The sequence below is a fragment of the Physella acuta genome, unplaced genomic scaffold (assembly GCF_028476545.2).
Source record: "Physella acuta isolate Inbredline_101_S28 unplaced genomic scaffold, ASM2847654v3 ptg000664l, whole genome shotgun sequence".
NCBI lineage: Eukaryota > Metazoa > Mollusca > Gastropoda > Physidae > Physella > Physella acuta.
Window position 1 is genome coordinate 466,865 of NW_026732183.1, and position 26,037 is coordinate 492,901.

Here is a 26,037-nt window from a genome sequence, read left to right on the forward strand (position 1 = left end):
AATACTCACCCTAACTAGTGTGCACATGCAGCACTAACAGGAATACACAATTAAGTATTTTAACAAACATAATGTATATAACTACCTTCTTTAGGTCTACATCTTGGTCACCGTGTCCACAGACAGCAGCCTTGCGTGTGACTGACACGGCTAGGCATGAAACTACCCACAGTCCCATGTCACATGACATGGGACACAGGTAACATCGCTCACAATAGCATGAAAAAAACAACTACGTCAACAGGGCCACAGCCCCACAGGGGCCGCAACTCAATGAATTAAAACTTCATATTTTTCCCTCCCCTGGCTGGTAACCATATGTGTTACAAAAGTATAAACTAAATTTCTCCTTTTTTTCAAAGAAGGAAAGTAAAAATAAAAAGCATATTCGAATGTAGAAACATATTTTTAAATTTGCAACCGGAGAAGTTTTTATGGTAGTGACAAGAACAAAAAAAACACAATGACGTCACACATGTCACATGTTTAAACTAGGGAAAGAACACTAATGGCGTCATTGGTTGTAGGACAAAAATAGAATTATACATCGAATGTCGTGAATGATAAATACTAATGACGTTATCTTCAATAAGATTTCCTTTCCACAGCTTCCAATTTTGGAATAAGAAGAAATGAAATATTTCTTTAAAAATTTGATTTAGATCAATAGATCTACTTATCAAGACTTACGCTATGAATTTTTTACAATTTTCTCGGCCAAGACTAATAAAAATTACAACATAAATACAGTTGAAAAGCAGGGTTTTAAACACAATCATTCAGTCTGTGCATTCAATATGGTGTTATATTGAATAATTATTTATGTAATTTGGTTTTAATTTTTGTAATAGTTATTAGTAGCCTAAGTTATTTTTAATGTGTCGGATTTTTAGCTATTTGTTTATTTGTTTGTTTTGCCACTAATATCGTTTAACGTGTAGTAAAACACATGCCGTTTTGACCATTAACTATTTTATAAATTATTTTTCTCAAACAAACATAATATTTTATAATAATAGTTTCGCCATTCGGGGGTGGAGGTGGACAACATTTTCTTCGAAGGCAGCGAACACTGGTAAAAGTAGGTTTTCTATATTAATTCTATTTCGTTGAAGGGGACGGTACAGTTGGGGTTGTTCTGGCTGTCTGGCGGCGGGGCAAGCCCCCCCCCCCCCACCACGTACACCTCCCCCACGTAGAATCGCCTTAAAAAAATCAAAATACGACTTTTGTCATGTTTGAGATTATGTGCAAGGTTTAAGGGTATGGCAACGACTTATTAGTATCAATGTGCAGTATAACTACGTGTAAATTAAGGTTAAATCCGATTTAAATGCCGAATCTGGATACAAATTTGTTTTCAATCACATTTTTCGTTTCCGGTTAAATTTGAAGTTGAGGTGGTGACTTTGGATTTGGTACTGGCTTCAGTTTAGAGAAAAGAGACAACACTATCAACCTAAGGCCGTTGTATCTCTCCCTCAACGGGCCATTTATCTCGTATATATATATATATATATATATATATATATATATATATATATATATATATATATATATATATATATATAATATGTTCATAATCTTTCTTATTTAATAGGTTGGTGTTAATGTTTATATATTGGCTGGATGTCATATCTTTTATCCAGCAGTTTATTAGTAAGGTAGTACTTTTAATTTTCTTCATGACCCAAATAATGCACGAAGGCTGGACTTAAGAGGAGGTGGTGGCACTGGTCGTCACCACCCATTCCAGCGCCATAACAACACGAGCTTAACATTTTGTGACATCTAAGTGTATGCATTGTTCAATATATTTAAAATTTCCAGGAATGCTTTACTTTGTAAGTTTAACAGTAATTCCCATATTATATCAAGTGATCTCTAAGCGCTAGCGAACAGAATGTAAACAGATGAGAGCTTGTTTACATTAACTTTGGAAGTTGTCTCAGCAACTTTTCGCAGAAACTTTTTGTAATATCTCAAAACGTTTAACATCAAACTTTGTAGGAACTTGAAATAGGTTATTGCAACCTTTGTATGCATGCTTGTTACCACACTCTAATGTACTTGAGTTTAAAATGTATATGAATCTGGCTTTGAGTTATAGTTAATTGTGCCATAGGTTCTTCTAAGTAAACGGGCAGGTCCGTTTCAAATTTACGTTCTGCTGGTATTGCTACCCACACACTATTCTGGACGTATCATATCCCTTACCCTAGTCGTAGATACATAATGGGTACGTTTTATTAGTAGTTCTACCAATATTCGACACAAGTATTTTTGAAAGAACAAAAATTAAAGCTTTACATTATTAAATTCTAGACAAGAACTGATTTGAGCAAAAGTAACTATTAGACTAAACAAAATGGTATTTCGATCGTAATACTGTTTTAACAAAACCCACTAGTCATCTAGTGTTAGAGTTGTTAGAGAACATAGAAGAAAACGTTATACTTGGTGTTAGTACTAAACACACATTAAGTGTTCTAATGCAAATGAAAGTGTTTATTTAAGTAGACATCGTCCATTAGACTGATGAGGTCACCAGATGATTGACTCAGGCTGTACACCATAGCAGGACTGTCCAGCCCAGGACCAGAGACGTAACCAGTAGGATATTTCTTGGTACAGCAACACCACCTGTGTTACCTGTAAGATGTTCCAAAATACAATAAGAAATATTACGATAGGCTAAAATTAAAATCACAGAATGGAGCAGCAATACAAATAAGCGCGACGAAAGTAATTTATCAATTAATTTTAATTTTCTCTACATTTCATGTCTAGACAACAATACTTGTAATCATTTGGGTTTAGGTTTTTAATAAAATTCTTTTTCAATGCCAACATGAAAACCCCACAATAATGTTCATTAATCCTTCTCTATACAATTTTTCTTTTTGCCACATGCATACATCCAAATGACAAAAACGGTTAACAAACAGATAATGATTAAAGTGCTGAAGTTTTACTACTAGTTTATTTATGTGCTGCCAATATTAATAAATGTTATAAATATTTGAAGTTAAGTATTTATTTAGCAAATTTGCAAAGACTTTTTCCATATATTGTTATTAGATTTTCTTCTACATATTATTATCTATTTTGTTTTGAATAATTGTACAGTATTTTTACTCAATCAGGAAAGGTTTCGGAAATAAAAACCAATGAAGGATTTAGTTTCGTTTAATTGAAAATGTGTAGTTTTGGAAATAAAATAAAGTTTTAGAAATTAATTGCCGTCGGTGGCCTAGATCTAATACGTAATCAGTTAATAATAGTTTACTGCAACATGCAATGTGTATAGTACATGTTGCTGTGTTTAAGGGCCATAAACTAAAACACTAGGTAATGAAGTGCCAATTGGAAACAGCTGATATCTCCTGTAAATCCTGCAACTCGCGTCAGGTCTTTAGAAATTTCGCAGTAACAACATACTTGGGGTCAGACAAAACATATGACATATCTCATCACATATGACATCTATCAACACACCTGACATCTTTTAAGACAGGAGACATTTAACAACACATGTAACATTTGTCAACATATTCTGCAGAAAACTGTGAAACCCTCTGAGCTTACATTAGTTTCTCAAGCACGTGATACACCGTGTGCACATTAAACATCTTTCAGCACATGTGCACATTGTTAACCAACTTACAAACAGCGTCCACTTGTAACGTCCGTGTGTCACTCAGCATATTTGCCAATGTTGCTGTACATTCGTAAGTCTCCGTCTTCCCACATTCAGCTGCTGTCGTTATTTCAAAGCTTCGAGCTGCGCTTGGACAGGATCCACTGTACAAAGTCTTACCTGGTATAATACACAAGGAGAAATATATGCTATAGAGAATTTGATTATATAACATCAGCAACGTGCACAATGTTAGGTTGTATAAGAGTAAGTTTTGGTTAATATAAGATTGGCTCCAGTCTTACATGTTTGTATCATTGTTCGTATTAGTGCCATGGTTTGTGGATTATACAGAAGTACTTGCAAGATTTAGAGTTGGGCTCAGTGATAAGAGTTAAAGATAGGGCGAGGACCACGATCATTATTGCAATAATGCTACGGAATACAGTACTGCCCTATCTTTAATGTATACCACTGTTTTATGATGTACCTGAGGTTTTTGCCTGCAGATTCCACGCAGTATTGGTGATGTTGTCGAAAGTACTACACTCAAACTTGATTGGTCCGTTGCTCTTGACTTTCACAAATGCACTCTGGCCATTGGCTGTAAACTTTGCGATTATCGGCGTCGTTTGGCTTATGCTAAGAACAAATGATGTGTCGAATGATACGGTCACGTGACTTGCGGAACACACACATCCTTGTTCATTCATTGATTTGTTGTACTGGATTGTAAACAATCCGTTGTATCCATTCTTTGTCTGGATTGTATCGCCACATTTTAAAGTAACTTTTGATACCATCTGCCTGTCACCTTGAGCTGTACATTGAATGTCGACAGATGTGTACAAAGGATGAAGCTGTACTCTCTGTCCATCAGATACAACATTATTGTACACAGTAACAATAAGGGGACTTCCTGGACCTACAAATTAAGGCAATGCACTATATGTATTGTCGATTTTTTTTTACTCTTATTAAATGCTTTTATCACATACGCTGCAAAGATTAAATAAAAGGTAATTTTATTATCTTACACAATATACAGCTCTTGCGTACATGATACCGTTTAAAAACAAACATAAATTGAGATAGGGACATATTATAACTATATCAATAAACTAAAGTAAAAACTTACAATTGACATTGACGACAATAGATTGGATATCGATGGACCTGACGTCGCTAGTCAACAAACGAGATGTGGTACCATTGGTTGTACTAATGTGTGCTATACACTCATATGTATCGCTGCACCCACAGCTCGCTAACAGGGTGTAGGTTTTTACTGTCGAAGTATTCGTGTGTTCTGGTGTCTGGTGCAGTAGATGTGAACAGTAGCCTGCATCCAATGTTAAAATAGTAGAGGTTAATAAAATTATTCTATCTATAATTTTTACGACATTCAAAAGCAAGGTGACGAAAAATGATACCGGACGCATAAGGAAATTTAGCTTTTTATCCTCGAAACTGTAAACGAGGAAAAGTTTATGTTTGTTTAGCTATTACAGCTACATGTGTACATAACAGACAGCCAAACCATCAGACCAAAAAAATTGTTTAAATATGACAACAAAATCAAACTTTAATAGCACGGTATAATGTAATGAATAATTCATAAGTAATTTAGTATCTGACCTGTCCTCGCGGTGATCGACCACCAGACATTGTAATTAACATAATCACTGATAAGCTCACATCTGAATGTCACAATGGTGTCTCTGTTTATATTTAACAGACTGGTGTTGCCGTTGGCTGTGTAGGTGGCGATTAGGGGAAATGCTGCAAGCAGAGATTACAATACATTTTAGTAAAAGTAATAAAATAATCCTCTTCAGACCTATCGAAAATCATTTTAAATTGCGTTTTACACTTAGCCGAAAGCTTGCGAAGATAGATTTCTTTGTTTATGTAAAAACGTGTTTAATGACATATAATCATCCTTAAAATAGTTGTACTCATTAAAACTGAAAAAAATATATTAGCTTAACTTACATGTCTTTACAACACCTACTTCTGACATTCTAGAATCATATCCACTTGTGTAGTTGTAATAATTAAAAACTTGGCAGTAGTAGAACCCATAATAGTTGGAAGTTGCAGTGAAAATCCTCTTTACATACTTGACTGACACCAATTCATTATCTCCAAATGGATTGACCGCTGTAAACATGTAATTAAAAATCAATGAAATTTAGTTCAGGAAGACGCAGTGAGAATATTTAGCGCTTGATTAGAGAAATCGACGTTTGGTGTTTTAGATTACATTTAAAAAAACTGTCTCGTTAGCTGGAAATAACAACAATCAAAGAGAGAAAGCTCTGAAATCTTACAGAAGTAGAGCCCTTTAGTCGACCGAATTACAAACTCATGCAACCTTTCGACAGCTCCTGCGACAAAGCTTATGCTAAGTTGTACATCAGCCGTGGTACATCAGCCGGTACAGATAAAAACCTGACCCTTCTCAGATCAGACTTTGTGCTTGGATTTCAAAGTCGCAATTATCCAATTATGAAGCCATAAAATATATTTAAATAAAGCGGGAGTGATCTCCCCTAAACTTTCTCGAATATTCTTATATAAGGCTACGGGGGATGGCAACTCGGGATATAGACTTGATTTTTACTTACTTAAACTTTTTAAAATAGAATAAAATCTCCTAGAACAAAGAATTGCGCACTAAGCGAACGCCAACCAAAATATGTATAATAGAGCGGAATAGTAATAGTACTTTATACGTTCACATGCGGTTTTTTTTTTTGGAAGTCGGTTATTGCTTAAATTATGACTTCCGGTCAACGGAAATTACTCAAAATTATACTTTCATGTGAAATTTTTATCTGAAAAAGCACTCAAGTTATAGGCTTCTGAAAAACTGAAAGTAAAAAAATCCACTTCCGGTTATCGGAAATCGCTGAAAACTTAACACGGATGTACAAATATATTCGATATAATACTTACATATGAAATTTCATCAACCTAGCTGTAACGGTACTCAAGTTAATGTGTTTACAAACACACTCACTCACACAAAACCACACGCACCCACACACACACGCACACGCACACATACACACACACACATACGGAAATCGATTGCAAAACTATGTTTTCCCGACTCAGGGAGGTGTAAAACGTCGAGATTTGCAAAATCTCGATTGTTTTTGGTACAATTACAATACTTTCTCTATACTTCGTATACGAGAAAGTAAAAAAAAAAAAAACAACGAACGGCACGTTGCATCTTCATGTTTTTGTTAAAGAAAACGTACCGCTGTTTACATATTGCATGAACACGTAAGGCGGTGGGTTTCCATCAGCCTCGCACACCATTTCAACCTGTCTCTGTTTTGTCACATTCAGAAAACCTTGGACTCCGTTTGCTGTAAATCTCGTCACAACCGGGGCATCTGTGTAGGTGTAAAAAGACAGATTTTTATTAAATATCAATTAAAACTACAAGGAGACCAGCATTATCCAACTGTATTAGATTGTAAAATAATTGAAGAACAAGTGTGCCAAAGTATGCACAATGATTGGTGTTTTAGTACGCGTGAGATTTGTTTGCATTCTCTAATTTGAAGCGTTAATTCGGTTGTCGTCTAGACTTCAGAATGTTTATCATAAAAAAAGCTCTTAATTGATGATTTTAAACTTCATTAATTTGTTCTGTTTGAATCCACTAGAAGAAAATTGTTAAATCAAAATGTAACAAAGTTAAGTTAAATAAGTTAAATACAAACAAAATAAAAAGGTTTCTCAATTTGTATGGCTTAAAAAACAATCTAATATATAAAGCTCAATTCTGTAACGCATATGTTTGTCGTTGGCATTTCTACGGATTTAAGTGTTAGATCAATTATCGTACGCGTTTGTCTAAATTTATGAGTTAAAAAATTACTATTAAAAGTGTTGGGAAATCATTTTCATTTTTCAAATTATAGTAATAATTGTCGGCATGTTCATTAAACACAAGTTTTAAAAAAAAATCATCTTTTACAAAAATTCTAATTATGTTTTTATTTAGTCCTATAGCGCTTACTTCCCTTTGATAAATTAGGCAAAACACAATTACTTCCCTTTATGAAATCATTGCATTAGTTGAAAAGCATTTACTTTTTAATTACTTTGTTTTGGTGTTGGGAAAAAAATAATTACATAATTAGCGGGGATTGATCAAGTGCAAATGTTTTAGGTATTTTACGGATAAGCTTGGAGTATTATAATTGTTCATTAAATTGAAACAGGCGCGTTCGTTTAAGTGAGTGCAAAAACTATGAATAAGTTGGGGTACTATAGTCGTTTATTAAGCTAAAACAGGCGATTCTGCCCCGGGCGTTTATGTTCGCGTTAGTGTTTTCTTTGTGTTTAGGTGGGTTTGCGTTAGTGGTTGCGTTTTGATTTGGTTCGTTTTTGTTCTTTCTTTTTTCGTTTTTGTTTGTGTTTTTTTTTGTTTGGGTTTGTATTTGTGTTTTTGGTTGGTTTTGCGTTTGGATTTGGTTTGTTTTCGTTCTTTCTTTTTTCGTTTTTGTTTGTGTTTTTTTGTTTGGGTTTGTATTTGTGTTTTTGGTTGGTTTTGCGTTTGGATTTGGTTTGTTTTCGTTTGCTTTTTCGTTTTTTTTTTTTTTTGTTGGTATTGGTGTTTGTGGTTGGGTTTGTTGTTAGGTTTTTGTTTTCGTTTGCTTTTTTGTTTGTTTTTTCTTTGTGTTTGTATTGGTGTTTGTGGTTGTGGTTGGGTTTGTTGCTAGGTTTTTGTTTTCGTTTGTATTTGTAATTGTGTTAGCGTTATGTTTGCGTTTTGTTGTTTTGGTTTTGGTTGGTCGTGGTTTGGGTGAGCAATGCCGGGTTTATGATGATTACTAAACACACAGGTAATGGTCTTTAACAGAAAGGTTTTTCACAGAAGCCAGAGCAGGGCCTGGCCGGGACGGCTAGTATAGTCTAAAACACAATACATGTTTGTCTACTCACAATGAACATCGAGTAGAATGGTAGAGTTCCGTTGGTACTGCCCAGTCACGTGAGTGGCCGTACAAACACATGTTTGCTGGTTGTAGACTTTGTTGTAAGGGATGGTGAAATCTCCGGTGTAGTTGAGTACTGTTCTAGTGTAGGGTCCGCACTGGAATGTGACTTGTTCCACACGGGGATATCCATCCAGCACTGCACAACTGATCGTCAACTCCGCTCCGACGGTTACAATTTCACCTTCAGACAGTACTCGCTCCCCAACGGAAATAATGGGAGCAGTTTGTGGAACGTACGGCTGAACTAAAGAGTAAAATTGTTAATACATTTTTGAGCCTTAAATATATTTGAACAATTTTTGAAAGTTTCAATCGTTTCATTTTTGGTAAAATTTAATATTGTTCCGTTAAATTTAAAAATCAATATATTTTTACCATTATATTCAATGTAGAAGCTGGTGGTCCTGTTATACAACCCTGTCACGTGATTAGGTCTACAGGTACAGTTGCCGTGTCCCTGACCTTGGACATCCAGCATGAGGTCATCGTCAGGCTCCAATGTAGAACTTTTGTAGCCGTTAGATGTAGAACACGTGATGGTGTAGTTGCTGATTGGTGGGTTCCCATCAGGCACGTTACATCGTATGTTGGTTATGTACTTGTTGGCCTGATGGCTGTAAGTGCTGCCTCGGTCTATGATTTGTCCAGCGATGGTGACCACGGGGTCTTGTTCTGGAACATCTGTAGAAAATAATCAAGTAGGCGTACGTTTTATTTTGGAGTCAAGTTCCCGAATATGAGACTAAAAGAATTCCAGTCTGTGTTAAGTAGATGTTTAAATTTATTCGGAAAAATTAACCACAGGCGAGTCTCATTACATACCAGAGGCGTAGCGACCACACCCGGCGCCCGGGGACAAACTTTCAATTAGGTGTTCCCCCCCCCCCCCCCCCCCGTATAATTTTTATATTTATAATTCAAAATACCAGTTAAAATGAGCTTATTTTGGCGCCTCTAGGGTCGGCGCCCGGTGACATATGTGGATTTCATTGATTTCCATCACCCTTGATTCTTATCTGAGGCTAAATAATAAACCAATAACTACATAATTAACGTATTAATTAAGATAACAATTTGTAGACTTACAGGCGATATTGAGTAGAAAAGTGATGTTTATATTATTGGCAGCAGAAGCGAACCGTAGATAGCAGGTACATAAAATTTTATCTGAATATTTGTTGTACGGCACCAAAAACACGCGTTGTTCATCTCCTGGTACTTTCAGACCTCGGCACACAAGTTCCACGCCTGTAGCCAGATCTGTGGCACGTGGTTCCCTACACTCAACACGGGCCAATGTCTCGTTGGTCGAGCTGGTGTAGGGAAGTGTAAACTCATCTCCGTCAGTCAAACTCTGACCGTCAACAGCTATAACTGGCGGTGGATGGGTTGTTCCTTCAGCCATGGCTAAGAGTATTTTCAATATTAAGTCTTTGGATATAGTCTACACACACGCATGCACACACATACACACACAAACGCATGCACGCACACGCACACACGCCATCAGCCATGCGCAAGCATATTCTATATAAAAATATATATTCTATGAAAATGTAGCATGCATGTTCAAAATGTCTACAAATGTAAAGTTGTATTACAATATATGGGAAAATTTAAAAGTTTAATTGTAGACTTCATATAATACCTGATAGTATAAACAGAAAGACCTTGAGTCTCATGACATAAGCCATGATTCCTCCAAGTATTGCTGCTGTCTGTGTGAAATCAAGATTGTATGACAAACTATAAATTTGTGATTGTTTTAAATCCATGAAGTCTTACATCAGAGAGAGAAAATGCATTCGCTGCAGCCAACTAAAGTGACGACAGTTCGTACAGAAATGGACAATTCACCTCCTAAGATTGAAGTTCTACATGCCAGTCCAGGTGTGAGACAGTGTTGACTTTCCAGGCCTTTATTTCATTGGCTGAAGGATTTGAATGTTGAACTTTTCCATCCAAAAGTAAACTCGTGTTGAAAATCCCTCCCCTTGTGCAAACTAAAATCGCTTCACGTCATTTGATGACTTAAGAATAATGTTACAAATTCACCACTCTACTAAAAAGTTTAATATTTAACATTTTATATTCTATAAAACGTTTTTTCTAATTTTTGTAACGAATAGTTTATTAAATAGAAAGACATGAAACAAAATCCAGTTGTATTTGTAAGGTAATGTGCACATTACAAAAAGTGTGTTGGTGGTTTATCATTTTCTTGTATGTTGTCAAACAAGGTGATGGTCAAGTTACAAGCGCTGTGTTTAATTGTATTATTTAAAACATCTAAACTTTTGTTCTGTTTACAATTGTATTCATTGTGTGATTATAAAAACATATTTTGTAAGTAGTAACACCCGTAATTATAAAAATATACAAATCGGCTGTAATCTATGTGTGAGCGAACATGGGATGAAAGGGGAGGGGTCACGATGGTTTTATAATTAAGCCATGGGTGGTCTATAAAAGGTGTTACATCACTATCATAAGTTGCTTTGGTTAGTCAAAATCTTATGTGTTCGTGTTATATAACACGTGCTATGATAATGAGGTCAATATGCAAGTCACTAACAGGTAGAGTAATTAACATATATATTTTTTACCTAACTGTTTAGTTCTTAGTTGAGATATTTACAATTGTAGTTATTCGGTAAGTAGAGATATTTACTATTGCAGTTCCTTGGAAGCCAATTTTAACTGTTGTTGATAAAATAAATATCAAACCCCCTTTTTATAAAGAGGAAGTAAGTAAATATCAAAGCTAATTTTAAGCAGATTACATTATATATAAAGCGTGTCGCTAGATATAATTTGTAAAGTGTTTACCACAGTTGGATACATTATTTATTTAGGAGAGCTATTTTCTATCAAATTAAACATTAAAGCTTTCCTTTAGACCAGCTTTATTTTATAATACATGTATTTTAAATAATAGAAATGGCACGAGTTAGCCAAAATAGACCCAAGTGTAAATGGGCGTGGTTGAACCAGAGTAAAGTTAAACAAGGGAAAAAAACGATTTCTAGTGTTTGTACTTTTTATTTTATTCTAATAACCATTTCCGTTCTTTTATTCTGAGCTTCGTACTGCATCCTGAATTGTAGGATATCATTTTTAAACCAAATTGATTCATTTTGACATGTTGGCCTTGTAGTCGGACATATTGTATCTTGGCGTATCTAACCCATTTTTTAAACGAAACAAGAGATATATATATATATATATATATATATATATATATATATATATATATATATATATATATATATATATATATATATATATATATATATATATATATATATAGCTTAATACTAAGTGTTACATTTTTTAAAATTATTCTATCAACATATATAATTTCTTTTTCTTAAGAGTTAACCAGCGATGTCTCCTTTTTACTTTCTCGTATATACGAAGTATAGAGAAAGTCTTGTAATCGTGCAAAAAAAAAAAGAAAATCGAGATTTTTACAAATCTCGACGTTTTACACCTCACTCATACGGAAAAACATAATTTTGCAATCTTGTCCGTATGTCTGTGTGTGTCTGTGTGTCTGTGTGTCTGTGTGTGTGTAAACACGATAACTTGAGTACCGTTACAGCTAGGTTGATGACATTTCATATATAAGTAATGTATCAAAATCGTAGATCAGTATAAACTTTTGAGCGATTTCCGATAACCGGAAGTGGTACTTTTTCTACTTTGAATTTTTCAAAAGCCTGTAACTTGAGTACTATTTCAGATAGATAAATGGAAAAAAAATCACATGTAAGTAAAATATCTAATTCTCTACCTTCTATCAAATTATGAGTAATTTCTGTTGACCGGAAGTAGTAATTTACGCAATTTCTTAAAAAAAAGCATGTAAATTTATAAAGTACTAATAATATTCCGCACTATTATGCACATTTTGTTTTGGCGTTCGCTTGGTGCGCAATTCTTTTTTCTACGAGATTCTATTCTACTTTCAAAAGTTTATTTATTTAAAATGGATTAAAAATCATATCCCGAGTTCTCATCCCGTGATGTTTTAAATAAGAATATCCGAGAAAGATTAGGGGAGATCACTCCCGGGTTATTTAATGAAAATGTAAAAACATTATCATGTTGAACGTTGTCTTGAAGCATCATGGTGCCAGTTAGCAAAGTAACCTAAAGAGACAAAATTACTAGGTAACCCCTACCCCTTATATAAATTTAAAATGTATGATTTGTTGTTAGGTTGGTATTACAAAATTATGCGAATAGGGCCTACCGTCCTCGACAAGCCATGAGACACGATTAACATGAAATAAGGGAAACTACTGTGATAAGTTTTTAAATGTTGTGACTGTCTCCCCTGTTTTGAATTTTAAGCAGTCCTTAATATGAACTTCATCTGGTGTTTAATAGTTTTAGTTGGAAGTATTGCATGTCGCGTTTTAAGGGAGGGGGGGGTATGTGGGAGAAAGTTGGTGAATTTGGATTTTATCACGACACACGATAATAAGGGGAGGGGTGAGAGAACACAAATAAAATAGCGTTACCACTTTTGACGATGATGCCTACTCAAAGCTTAACAACTGTCTGCTATTAAAGCACAAGATAACTTTGTGCCCTTCAGTTTCTTTGCATTGATGTTAAACTAGCAAACAATTCGTTTTTATTATTTAATCTAAAGTAAAGAATAGATCGTCACCTAAGTGGTAGAGGGTGTTACTTTTAATACAGGGTGTGTTCTGGGGGTGTGTAATACGTTGTTTTGTGTGGATGGGTAGGGGGGTGTTTGGCAGTTTGTAACATGTTTGGTGTGTGGATGGATAAGGGGGGGGGGGTTTGCAGTGTATATGTTTTAGTGTGTGGATGGGTAGGGGGTTTGCAGTTTTTAATATGTTGTGGTGTGTGTATAGGTAGGGAATGTGTGTTCTGGTTAGAGCCGGCGTTTGGGGGTGGCGAACGGGGCGGTCGTCCCAGATCCCGCGCCTGAAGGGGCCCCGCGCTTCAGCACCGTCATTGTTACCTAAATTAGTTTGTAAACTAAAATAATTGTTGCTGAATTCAATTGGGAAAAACTAAATGGTCGAATGCCGACGTTGTTTATTGTTATAACTGAGGCCCCGGTTGACGTGAGTGAGTTATCACCCACCTAAACTGGTACAAGCCGTAAATTACAGAGTCACACACCTCAATGTGTGCAGGGTACGGTCGACTCGCATTTGAACTGAGGTGACTAGAGATGGGTGGACTCGATTTAGCCCTTGACCTTACCAGGGAGGAAAATTTGGTAAACACGTAATCAGATACCCTATTGTAAGCGGGCCAATGAAGACGTTTAGTAGTGAACAGACGAGATGCCTGTAGTAGACAGTGAACGCTAGTCCTGACTTTCTTGTAGTTGTACTTATGGCCTACTTGTCTTGGTATAACAAAATTTACATTCATAGGCGGGCATAGGGGGTGGGAGAAAGGCTTAGGGGCGGGTTTGGGGATCCAAATCAGAGGGGGGGGGCATCCAACTGAGTGATTTATTATTTATTGTTTTGGAAGGAAATAAAAGTGTTGTTATGTTGTGTCATCTTAAAGATTCATCAGTTCCCGAACAGAATTATAAATGTACCGAATTCATTCGAATTGTTATATGCTATTGTTTCCAAAGGTGCTGACATAATATAGTCATCGAATAGTCCGCGTCGCACAAATGTTATGGAGGAATGGGCATCGTTGTAGGGCAGCGATATGGTAGTCATAAATAAACGCACATTTTTTTATGTAGGGTATCCTTTACAATAGTTAAGACCATAATGAATTTGGTTTTAAAATATTGTACGGATTCTAAACAAATTTAAATTTTGAAGTCTATACTGTTTTTATATCTCGGACCGAGTTCGCTCTATTGTAAAGTTGTCCTGATTTCTCACACGTTTAAAGTACCGGCATTCGCGACAGCCCGAACATGCCGTCGGGAAACTCATAAATAAGGTGTAGCTAGCTGTCACGTCATTTTCTCCCTTATTATAGTCACGAACTTTCTTTTGTGAGACCGCGATCATTGCCGGTAATGTAATATGTGGACGCTCTATAAATACAAACCTTCTCCGTTCAGAGATCCAGTAACGTAATACTCGAGCTTTGTGTTTATTTCTAAGGGTTTGGCAACCCAAGTCATAGATTTAAATACGCAGTTATCTTTTACCTCACCCCACCAATTGCCACCCACCCTAAAGCACCACCCTATTGAGCCTCAGTGATTACATTTTAGAATCATTTCTTTTTTATATCCATAAACATTGAGTGAGTTTTCACAATTCGTAACCAGTGTTAATTCACTATTCGAGCCAAAAATTCCAAAAGCTATCGTTTTTCTATTTGTTTTAACTTTAATTACTTTTATGTTGTTGATATTGTAATTTGTCTAAAGTTCTGCGCTTACTAAGTTACTAACAGTACAGTCTCTTTTTTAAATACACCTAAAACGCTTGACTTTTATATTAACTATTGGTCATTAACATTTTAAACAACTTTGTCCTAATTTTTTGGCACGTCGTTGAATTTCCTAGAGTGTTTTGGTATAGATTACAAAACTGTCAAAAGTGGTTTAATATCTTAGCAAAAAAAAAAAAAAAAAAATTAAAAACATTGGGTTAAAACGTGGGAGAGGTAAACATCTGTTATTAAAGTGAGAAGTGAACGGTGTCACCGCAATTCACTTTTACTATTTTTATATACCACATGTAGAGAAAAATCGCACCCTCTCGTGGCGCCGCCCTTGCGAATTTGAGAATGTATTTTGCAGAAACCTCCCCAGGAATATTCTCAACAACTGCCCAAAGTTTCATGGCGATCGTGTGAACGGTGTCACTGCAATTCCCTTTTATTATTTTAAATACCGTATATAGATAAAAATCGCACCCTCCCGTGGCGCCGCCCTTGTGAAATTAAAAATGATTTTTTTTACAGAATCCTTCCCAGAATTGCTCTTATCAACTGCCCAAAGTTTGAAGGTGATTGGATGTACCGTGTGAATCAGCAATCGACTCTTATTTTTTATATATCGTATATAGAGAAAAAACAAATCGCGCCCTGCCGTGGCGCCACCCCAGCGAATTTGAATTTTTTTCCCCCCGCGGAAACCTCCCCAGAAATATTCTTAACAACTTGCCAAAGTTCGACGGCGATGTGATAAGAGGTGTGTGTTAGGATTGTTACATATAAGTATTTGCGTAGATTTAGAGTAGCGTCCCTTTTGTTTACATGTTTCCATTAACCTTTAATCTATAGTCTATTTTAGTATATTCAGATCAAAGAATGTAAATAAATAGTACACACACATTTTGTAGCATAGGAACGATTGGGAGGGAAGTGACATAGAGCGCAGAAAACTTAGATGTTAGGCGGGGTATAAAAGGTGGGGTTAGGATTATTAGGGGGTCCATTCTCTTATAGGCATCCTAGGTTGTGTGATATTACAAGCAATAAAAGTAACGAATTGTGAACGGACTTCGTGTTGGTTTCTTGTCGACCCTGTCCTCAACTCACAACAGATGGTGGAGCAGCTGGTTGCTCAACGCAGTAGAACAACGTACATCCACCCGATGGTTCTTCCTAACGACCGTTGTGATCTACACTACGCCTGCATTTAGATTCGACTGCCAAATATTGCAGTGCACCGTGATCTACAGCCGTACCAGATTCGCCCGCCATCTATTGCAGTGCACCGTGATCTACAGCCGTACCAGTTTCGCCCGCCATCTATTGCAGTGCACAGTAATCTACAGCCGTGCCATATTCGCCTGCCAACTATTGCAGTGCACCGTGATCTACAGCCGTGCCAGATTCGCCTGCCAACTATTGCAGTGCACCGTGATCTACAGCCGTACCAGATTCGCCTGCCATCTATTGCAGTGCACCGTGATCTACAGCCGTACCAGTTTCGCCCGCCATCTATTGCAGTGCACCGTAATCTACAGCCGTGCCATATTCGCCTGCCAACTATTGCAGTGCACCGTGATCTACAGCCGTGCCAGATTCGCCTGACCTTGGACCGTGAATGGACCTTTCGACACTTGATTTAGCTGCTCGACTCGTTATCGTTTGGGCAGAGACGGACTTCTGTTCGACCGTTACGATATCCAGCGACCATATCAGGTCTCTGATCGTCTATTGACTCCAATCAAGTTCAGGACTACAGACGTGGAGAGTGGACCGAGTGCGCACCGTCTGACACCATCGTGGGATACAAGCTTTGGATTATTTAAAGATGAGTACCTTTTCCTTCATTCTTAGATAGCATTTAATATTTGTATAGTTTATAGTTTTCCTCCATCGCTTACTTCATAAGGGCGGTTAGGGTAGGAGGATTCTAAGCGATTCCTCTATTGTCCAGTAGGTTCTGTTTGTCTTCAGGTGGGGGACATACCTGGGAGAGGGCGTTATTGTTAGAAGATAACGTTAGGACCCCCGCCTGCAGATAATCACTGCGACTGTTGGCTTTCTTGGTAATTTATTCCTCCATTGTTATTACCCATACATTGTGGTACACGGTTCGGTATGGGAACGGCCGAACATCTGGGTCTCCTTTTTGAGTTGGGGGAAAGGCTAGGCTATTCAGGCGAAGCTCTGGATGATTGGGCGCAGCATCAGATTAATGCAGAACATGAGCGTAAGACTAGTGAGGCCAAATTAGATATTGCGATCGCTGAACAAAGGGCGAAGATAGAGCTAGATTTAGAAAGACTTAGACTAACAGAAAAGTCTAGAGCGGAAATAGAATTAGAAAAACTTAGGCTGGCCGATCAACAGAGTAGGGCTGAGTTAGAACTTGAAAAGCTTCGATTACAAGTACGCCTGGAGGAATCCAGGCATCAGGTAACAGCAACAGACAATAGGGACCGTGATGGTACGGGACTGGGAATATTGGGTAAGATCCCGAAATTTGAGGAAGGTAGGGACAATCTCGATTCGTTCATTCGTCGGTTTGAAACCGTTGCTAGGTCAACTAATGTCCCTGAATCCCAATGGGGCACCCAACTCCTCGTGCTAATTGGAGGTAGGGGGCTGGATGCCTGCCAGAGTCTGACCGAACAGCAGATGAAGGAGTTTAAAATATTAAAACAGACTCTGCTAGAATATTATCACCTCACGGAAGATGCGTACCGCCAGAAGTTCCGTAATTTAAAACCTAGTAACTCGGATGATTTTAAAATATTCATCAACGAGATTAGTGTCACATTCAACAAGTGGTTTGAGGCCTCTGGTTTAGAACGAACTGCCGATAACCTACAGGAATTTTTCCTGGTGGACAAGGTTCTTTGTTCGGTTGATAGGGACTTGTTTAGTTATCTACAGGAACGTAAACCTCGCGACCTGCCAACGATAACAGATCTCTGCCAAAAATATCAGGCTGCTCACCCTGATAGACCAGTCGCGAATGACTCAACACAAATGACGCCCACTATTTTTACCGCCCAACCTTCACAATCGGGGAGAGGTAGAAGCTCATACAGGGATGAGGGCCTATATAATAGATCAGATAATAGATCCTCCTCGTTACCCAGGGGAAGTAACTGCTATCACTGTAATCAGTACTCTCATAAGGATTGCCCTTGTAGTAGCACGTCTTTTAACCAGAGACCGATAAGATGTTTCAAGTGTGGCCGAACGGGACACGTGAGCAGACAATGCAGGAACGGTGGTGGTGGAAATCATAACTTAAATGGCGACCGACGGTATGGGGTTGATACGCCGAGGGACAGAAGATGACTAGGTCTTGTATTTGATAGTGAACCTCCCACTAAATTATGTACTATCAAATGTAGAGTGGGGAATAGAATAGTTGATACATTGAGAGATACGGGTGCAAATATTTGTGGGGTTCGATGTAACTTCGTTGAACCACATGAATACACAGGACAATCATTGGAGGTTGAAGGTTTTGGTGGTGTAGCGAACACCTGGCCTGTGGCGATAATACATATTGATACCCCTTTCTATACAGGTAAGGTGAAAGCGGTGGTGTTTAAAAAGGGCCCGTATGACCTAATCCTTGCTAACGGTCCAGGTATAGGTAATCCTTCAGAAAAATATATCTATGAGTGGTTAAAGACGCAGCGAATTACGCTGGCACAAACTAGGTCTCATACAAAGAAAGAAGCCCTACGGGTAGAAGAATCGGATAATGTAAATAACATGTTGACAAGACAAGCATCGGACGAACAGGTCACATCGATATGGAATCCGGCGGTGTTCCAGAAGGAACAGAAAGATGACCCCAGCCTCGCGAAAATATTTAGATTAGCGCAAAAAAATTCAGTCACGTTATCAAAGTCTACGTCACATGCTTTTACGATAAAGAATAATTCGTTGGTCCGCGTGTACAGAGACAAGGACAGGGAGTATACACAGTTGGTCACACCCAGTAAATATAGACCTATCGTTCTGAAACAGGCACATGATCTTTCACTTGCCGGTCATATGGGGCGAAGAAAGACAAAGCTACGTATTCAGACAGCGTTTTATTGGCCAGGTATGGACAGGGATATAGCTAAATATGTACAGTCGTGCAAAGTTTGCGGGGAAAAGGGGAAAACACCACAACCAGCACCGTTACAAAAAACAGATCTAGCGTGTCGCCCATTTCAGAAAATTGCGATAGATATTATTGGTCCTCTGAGTCCTACGTCTGCAAGAGGCCACAGGTTCGTGCTGACCATAGTTGATCTAGCGACTAGATGGCCCGAAGCTTACCCTCTCAAATCCACAACTTCGAACGATATAATTAACTGTTTAATACAGTTCTTCTCTAGAACGGGTTTTCCCGAAGTGATATTGTCCGATAACGGGCCCCAGTTTGCCTCAGAACTAACTAATAAAATCTCCTGTTTGTTGGGTATCAAACAGGTTTTTGCAACCCCTTACCATCCTCAAAGCAATGGCATTTGCGAACGTCTCAATGGCACTATAAAGGCCATGTTAAGTAAACTACCCATAACTGATAGCTTTAATTGGGATTTAATTTTACCATGTTTGTTATTTGCATATAGGGAATTACCGCATACAGTCACCGGGTTTTCCCCATTTGAATTAGTATATGGCGCGAATCCTAGAGGACCCATGCAGCTAATGAAGTCCCTGCTATTGAATGAACAATTAGATAGTGACACAAAAATGTCTTATGAGAGGGTTATTGATCTACGTGAGCAAATAATTAGGACTTGTGAAACAGCTAAAATGTCATTAGATATTAATCAAGAAATATACAGAGCCAGAATCAATAATAGTCGGAGATTGAGGAAATTCAATGTGGGGGATTTAGTGAGGGTTTTACTACCCTCAAAAGACAATAAGATGCAGCTGGCTTGGCGGGGGCCTTTTAAGATTACTAGAAAAGTGACAGACGTAGACTATGAAGTCGATATAAATAATAAGCACCGTATTTTTCATGTGAACATTTTAAGTTTATTCGAGGTACGGCCAGATGAGCTGGAACTGTCTACCGTGACGCCTACAGTAAATTGCGCTATGATTAACAACACTGAAGATTGTGATGACAACGAGATTCACACAGTGTCATCTGGACAAGAGAGTTATAGGGATGTAAAATTAGGACAAATGCCTGACGACATTAAAACCAGAATTTCACAACTTCTGCTCGACTTCTGCGACGTATTGTCTGCCATTCCTGGTAAAACGACTGCTATAGAACATGAAATCAATTTAACATCTGGGCGACCAATAAAGCTACAACCCTACAATATACCATTACACTATAGAGAACGGGTACAAGCCGAAATCAAAGATTTATTAAAATCCGGTATAATTGAACCGTCGGACTCCTCATATGCTGCACCTATCGTTTTGGTGAAAAAGAAAAATGACGAGATCAGGTTGTGTGTTGATTATAGACAGTTGAATAAGGTAACAATACCGGACGCAGAGCCTATGCCAAACCAGGAAGAACTGTTTATCAAAATAGCGCAGGCAAAAAAATTTTCTAAGTTCGATTTATCTAAAGGTTACTGGCAGATCCCGATTAAAGAATCATCTAAGAAATTTACTGCTTTTGTGACACCTTTTGGTTTATATCATTGGAATTTTATGAGCTTTGGGCTTAGTAATGCCCCGGCCACCTTTAATAGATTAATGAGACGGGTGTTAGCGAGTAATAATGATACAGTAGCTTATCTTGATGATATTTGTTTATTCTCTAAGAACTGGGATGAGCACATCACTGGTTTACAGGCGCTTTTCACAGCTTTAAAAAATAATGGTCTAACAGCAAGACCCAGTAAGGTTGAAATTGGCATGACAGAAATCCAATTCTTAGGTCACATGATTTCGTACCAAACTGTAAAACCTGTGGGCGAAACGTTAAAGCATATTCTAGACATAAAAATTCCTAAGTCCCTAAAAGAAGTACGTAGTTTGATAGGGCTGTGCAACTATTATAGGAAATTTATTCCTAATTTCGCCTCACTGGTACACCCAATCACAGAGTTAACTAGAAAGAAAGGAAGGTACAAGGGTATTGAGTGGACTAAGGAATGTGATGATACATTACATAGTATTAAAACGATGTTTGCGGAGCAGCCAATTCTAAGGCTACCTGATCTAGGCAGACCTTTTCTTTTGGCTACGGATGCTTCTGCTTTTGGTATCGGTGCCTGCTTGATGCAGGAGGTAGATACCCATCTACATCCTGTTGTATACGTTAGCAGGAAGCTATCCGAGTCAGAAAAAAATTATGCTACGATTGAGAAGGAATGTTTGGCGATCGTGTGGGCCGTAACAAAGCTGTCTAAGTACCTATCGGGCACACATTTTACCTTACTGACTGACCACTCCCCCTTGGTAGCATTAGAAAATAAAAAACTTCATAATGCTAGGTTGACTAGGTGGGCACTTATCTTACAAGATTACAGGTTTGACATTGTACATATTCCTGGGGCCCAAAATGTTATTGCAGATACTTTATCTAGGAACTGAGGATATTAGGGGCTGGGAGAGGGTCATTTAAAGGTTTACAATTAATGCTGTATTATGTAAATATATGATGTTTTAAGATGATGATACTGTTTGATTACATGTTTGCATTACAATAATTATTGTGTTTTAAATTTGAGATAAGTAGATGATGAATGTTAGTATAAAAAATTTTTTGAAGGAAAAGGTACATTGTAAGTTAAGATGCATTCGAATTATGACTTAGTGACTGAATATTGTTAGCTTGGTATGTTTGTTTATTCCTATTAGCGCCTGGCTGTCTCAAGTTGTACAAGCTACCATATTGACTCAAGAAGGAAGACAAGATTTGTCTCTGTCTATTGGTGTATATTATGTCCTAGCTAATAACATATTAAGGATATATTATTAGCCTTTATGGGAGGGGGGTATGTTAGGATTGTTACATATAAGTATTTGCGTAGATTTAGAGTAGCGTCCCTTTTGTTTACATGTTTCCATTAACCTTTAATCTATAGTCTATTTTAGTATATTCAGATCAAAGAATGTAAATAAATAGTACACACACATTTTGTAGCATAGGAACGATTGGGAGGGAAGTGACATAGAGCGCAGAAAACTTAGATGTTAGGCGGGGTATAAAAGGTGGGGTTAGGATTATTAGGGGGTCCATTCTCTTATAGGCATCCTAGGTTGTGTGATATTACAAGCAATAAAAGTAACGAATTGTGAACGGACTTCGTGTTGGTTTCTTGTCGACCCTGTCCTCAACTCACAACAGAGTGGTAATGCATAAAATACACATAAACACACACACACACACACACACACATACATTGCTTTATACATATATAGATAGATAGATAGATATAGGCTTCTTATATAATGGAAAACAGCAGGCGCCACGCGGATGGTTGGCACTAGGCCCCACGTATTCCTAACGCCGGCTCTGGTTCTGGTAGGGTGTAATATGTGGTGGTGTGTGTTGGGGTAGGGGGGGGGGGTTGGAAGTATGTAATATGTTGTGGTGTGTATGGGGTAAGGGGTTGGCAGTGTGTAATATGTTATTGTGTGTAGATGGGGTATGAGGGGGTTGGCAGTGTATAAAAGGTATTGGTGTCTGTATGGGGCAGGAGGTTGGCAGTGTGTGATATGTTGTGATGTGATGATGGGGTGGGGAGGTTGGCAGTGGTGATGTGTGTATGGGGTAGGGGGGTTGGTAGTTTATAATATGTGGTGGTGTGTGTATGGGGTAGGGGGTTGGCAGTGTGTAATATGTTATTGTGTGTAGATTGTGTACGGGGGTTGGTAGTTTATAATATGTGGTGGTGTGTGTATGAGGTAGGGGGTTGGCAGTGTGTAATATGTCGTGGTGTGATGATGGGGTGGGGGGGGGGGGGGTTGGCAGTGTGTAAAATGTTGTGGTGTGTTGATGGTGAAATCAGAGTGGGGGTTGGGGCTGGTATTGTGACGAATTAGAGGTACGAACATAGCGTGGGTACATGTGACATGACATGTCTAGGGATGGTTGCGGGTCCCGTTATGGTACGTTAATTTTTCAGCATGAATTTTGGACTTATGATATTATGATGTAAGAAAGGCTTGTGAAATGTCTACTTTAAGTGCTCTACCGCTCGACCAGGCCGTCCTACATATGTATCAGTTGTTCCCGGATTGTAGTATCTATGACTGAATTGATTCTATATTTAGCTATCATAATTTTCCCTGTTATACGCTTTATTTTTTTAATTTCACATGATACTGATTTGCTTCACTGAATATTCATGCAACAATGAGAAGGGCATTGTCATAAGGTTGTTCCTAGACTGTTGTGATTCAAGTTATAAATATCCACAAAGCCGTATCACATTTCATCCAATGATAAAAAACCATCAAGCGAAGAAAACATATACCCTTTACAATAAGGCTAGGTCTATTATATTGCATTTGTCATACAATTTACTTCCCGGTTCATAGAAATTACCAATTAACCCAAAAAAGCATATAAACAAACTTGAGTTTTAGTATATATATATATATATATATATATATATATATATATATATATATAATATAAGCGGGCTGAGCGTGTGTCAGTCCTTCCTTCCTTCCTTCCTTCCTTCCTTCCTTCCTTCCTTCCTTCTGTCATCGCTATAGCTTTTGGAACCATAAAAGTAAACATTCGCACCACGCAGTGCTTTTCAGTGCACCGCAGTGTCTTATTATAAGTAATAGAGTAGAGTTTGTTTATATAGCGGCATAGAGCTATTTTATAATTTCCACTGTTTGTAAAATTTTGCATAACGTAAAGAGAATATTAAATACACGCACATTGCTAAAACATATTAAAAGGATCAATGTCAAATATAGTTTTCGTTAATATTCCTAGAAAAAGTGGATACATTTTTATAACATAATAACTGTAGGTTAGAAAAATCTAATTAAACTGTTTAGTAATTTTGCCAAGTGAGGTATTTTAAAAATAAATTGAACTCACGCTAAAAATGTGAATGCAAAATCTGCAAGTCGGAATAATTGTTGGAATAATATAATTAGCAAAATGTGAATGCAAATTATGCAGACGTGTAAGAGTGCATTATTGTTGGAATATTATAATTAGCATTGATTGATAAAAGGCTATTTTTTATTTATTTTATTCACTGAATGTACTGTTTACTAATTATAATTTTTAATAAACTATTCTCCATTATTATATTAATTATCACGTTCATTAGGTGCGCAATGGTTTTAGTCATGAAACTTCATTGTAAATTTTAAAAAGTACTGAAAAAAAAATGAATGAATTTATAATGTGCAATATGGTCTGTAAAACACGGATATTCTAAATAATGCCGTTAATTAATTTTATACACTGAACGTATTGTTTACTAATTATTATTCTATCTTTCGGTTTGCGGACAAGCTAGGGGTTTTATAGCAGAGGGGTTGCAAGGAAGGGGGGGCATATGTCCCCTGGCGCCGACCTTAGGGGGCGCCAAAATGGGTTGGATAAAGAAATTGAAAATTTGCGAGGGGCGGGGGGGGGGGGGGGGTGCAAAGCTAAAGTTTAAGGGAGTGGGGTGGAAATTGAAAGTTTGAGGGGAAGGGGTGCAAATCAAAAGTTTGAGGGGGGGGGGGGTAGCAAATCGAAAGTTTGTCCCCGGGCGCCGGGAAGGGTCGCTACGCCTCATTAACTGTGTCAGACGCGTCCGCCGGCGCTCGGAAAGGGCGCGATTTGGCGCTACGGGCTAGACTGTGAGCAATATGCCTTTTTGATTGCATTTATGATGTGTTTATGTTATGAGTGTTGTGTTTTGTTTTTTTGTTTGTGTTTTTTTTTGCGTTCGTTTGTGTTGTGTTTAGTTTTGCTCTGTTCCCAAGTTGGTACATTTAAAAAAGATTTACCGTGGCGGAGCACGGGATGCAGCTAGTATATATATATATATATATATATATATATATATATATATATACATTTATGTATAGAGATCAACACATCAGCAATATATGTGGTGTCATAAACCCCCTGGACAAAAACCCCTAAATTGAGGTTTATATAATACCAATATTTTAACTAGTTATAGCAATTCGCTTATGCTTAACTTTTTCTCAAATATTGCTCAGTGTATTGCTCAATGCTTATCTCCCTTACACACAAAATTGTCTCCCTTACACACAAGTTTGTCTCCCTTACACAAGTTTGTCCCCCTTATTTCTTGCTCTTGACGCATCACGTCACCAACCAAAGTAAACAGGATCTACACTAGCGCACAGTCAACAAACAAAAAAAAACGTTGTATTGGTTACGAAAGACAATAATACGTACACAGGATGTATTTGAAAGAGAAAAAACCCATTGCGACATAAAATCACGTGATCATCTAAAAATGAATTATTATGTTACTGGTCGACGACAAATTCCCGAAAACACTTGCCCGAATGCCGTTTCCCGAAGGCCGATTTTCCGAATGGACACTTGCCGGAATGCGACAAGTGCAAAGGCCTATATATGAACTGTATGAATATCTATATGATTATATATATATCTGATAATCATACAGGAATATATACACATTCCAGCTGGTACTCAAGTTATCGTGTTCACAGATATCTACAAACACACAGATACACATACACGCACACACACAAACATAGACATAATTGAAAAGCCCAGTTTTTCCGACTCGATTACGCGTAAAACGCCGAAATTTTAATAAATCTTGATTTCGAATTTTACCCAATATAAAAAAAAAACCCATGTACTCAGTATTGAGAAGTAAAAACGTACAAAACTGTCATGTATTTTTTTTTTTTGCACGATTGCAATACTTCCCCTATACTCTGTATATAAGAAAGTAAAAATGTAAAGATTTGAATTGCAAGACCAATAATTTAGTTAAAATTAAATAAACTTTGGGCTATCATTCAGAA

The 26,037-nt window shown here is 37.4% G+C and overlaps 1 protein-coding gene across 1 annotated transcript; it reads right to left on the minus strand.

The window, feature by feature from the left end:
• Positions 1–2,560: 2,560 nt before the first annotated feature.
• LOC131948908 (uncharacterized) lies at positions 2,561–10,439 on the minus strand. The gene is made up of 11 exons (XM_059310628.1): positions 10,316–10,439; positions 9,754–10,074; positions 9,043–9,348; positions 8,612–8,911; positions 6,913–7,050; positions 5,636–5,803; positions 5,279–5,422; positions 4,779–4,982; positions 4,131–4,565; positions 3,668–3,820; positions 2,561–2,652 (listed from the first exon to the last, which is right to left on the minus strand). The coding sequence occupies exons 1-11, from the start codon at positions 10,359–10,361 to the stop codon at positions 2,561–2,563; spliced, it is 2,307 nt and encodes a 768-aa protein (XP_059166611.1). The 5' UTR covers positions 10,362–10,439.
• Between the last annotated feature and the right edge of the window lie 15,598 nt (positions 10,440–26,037).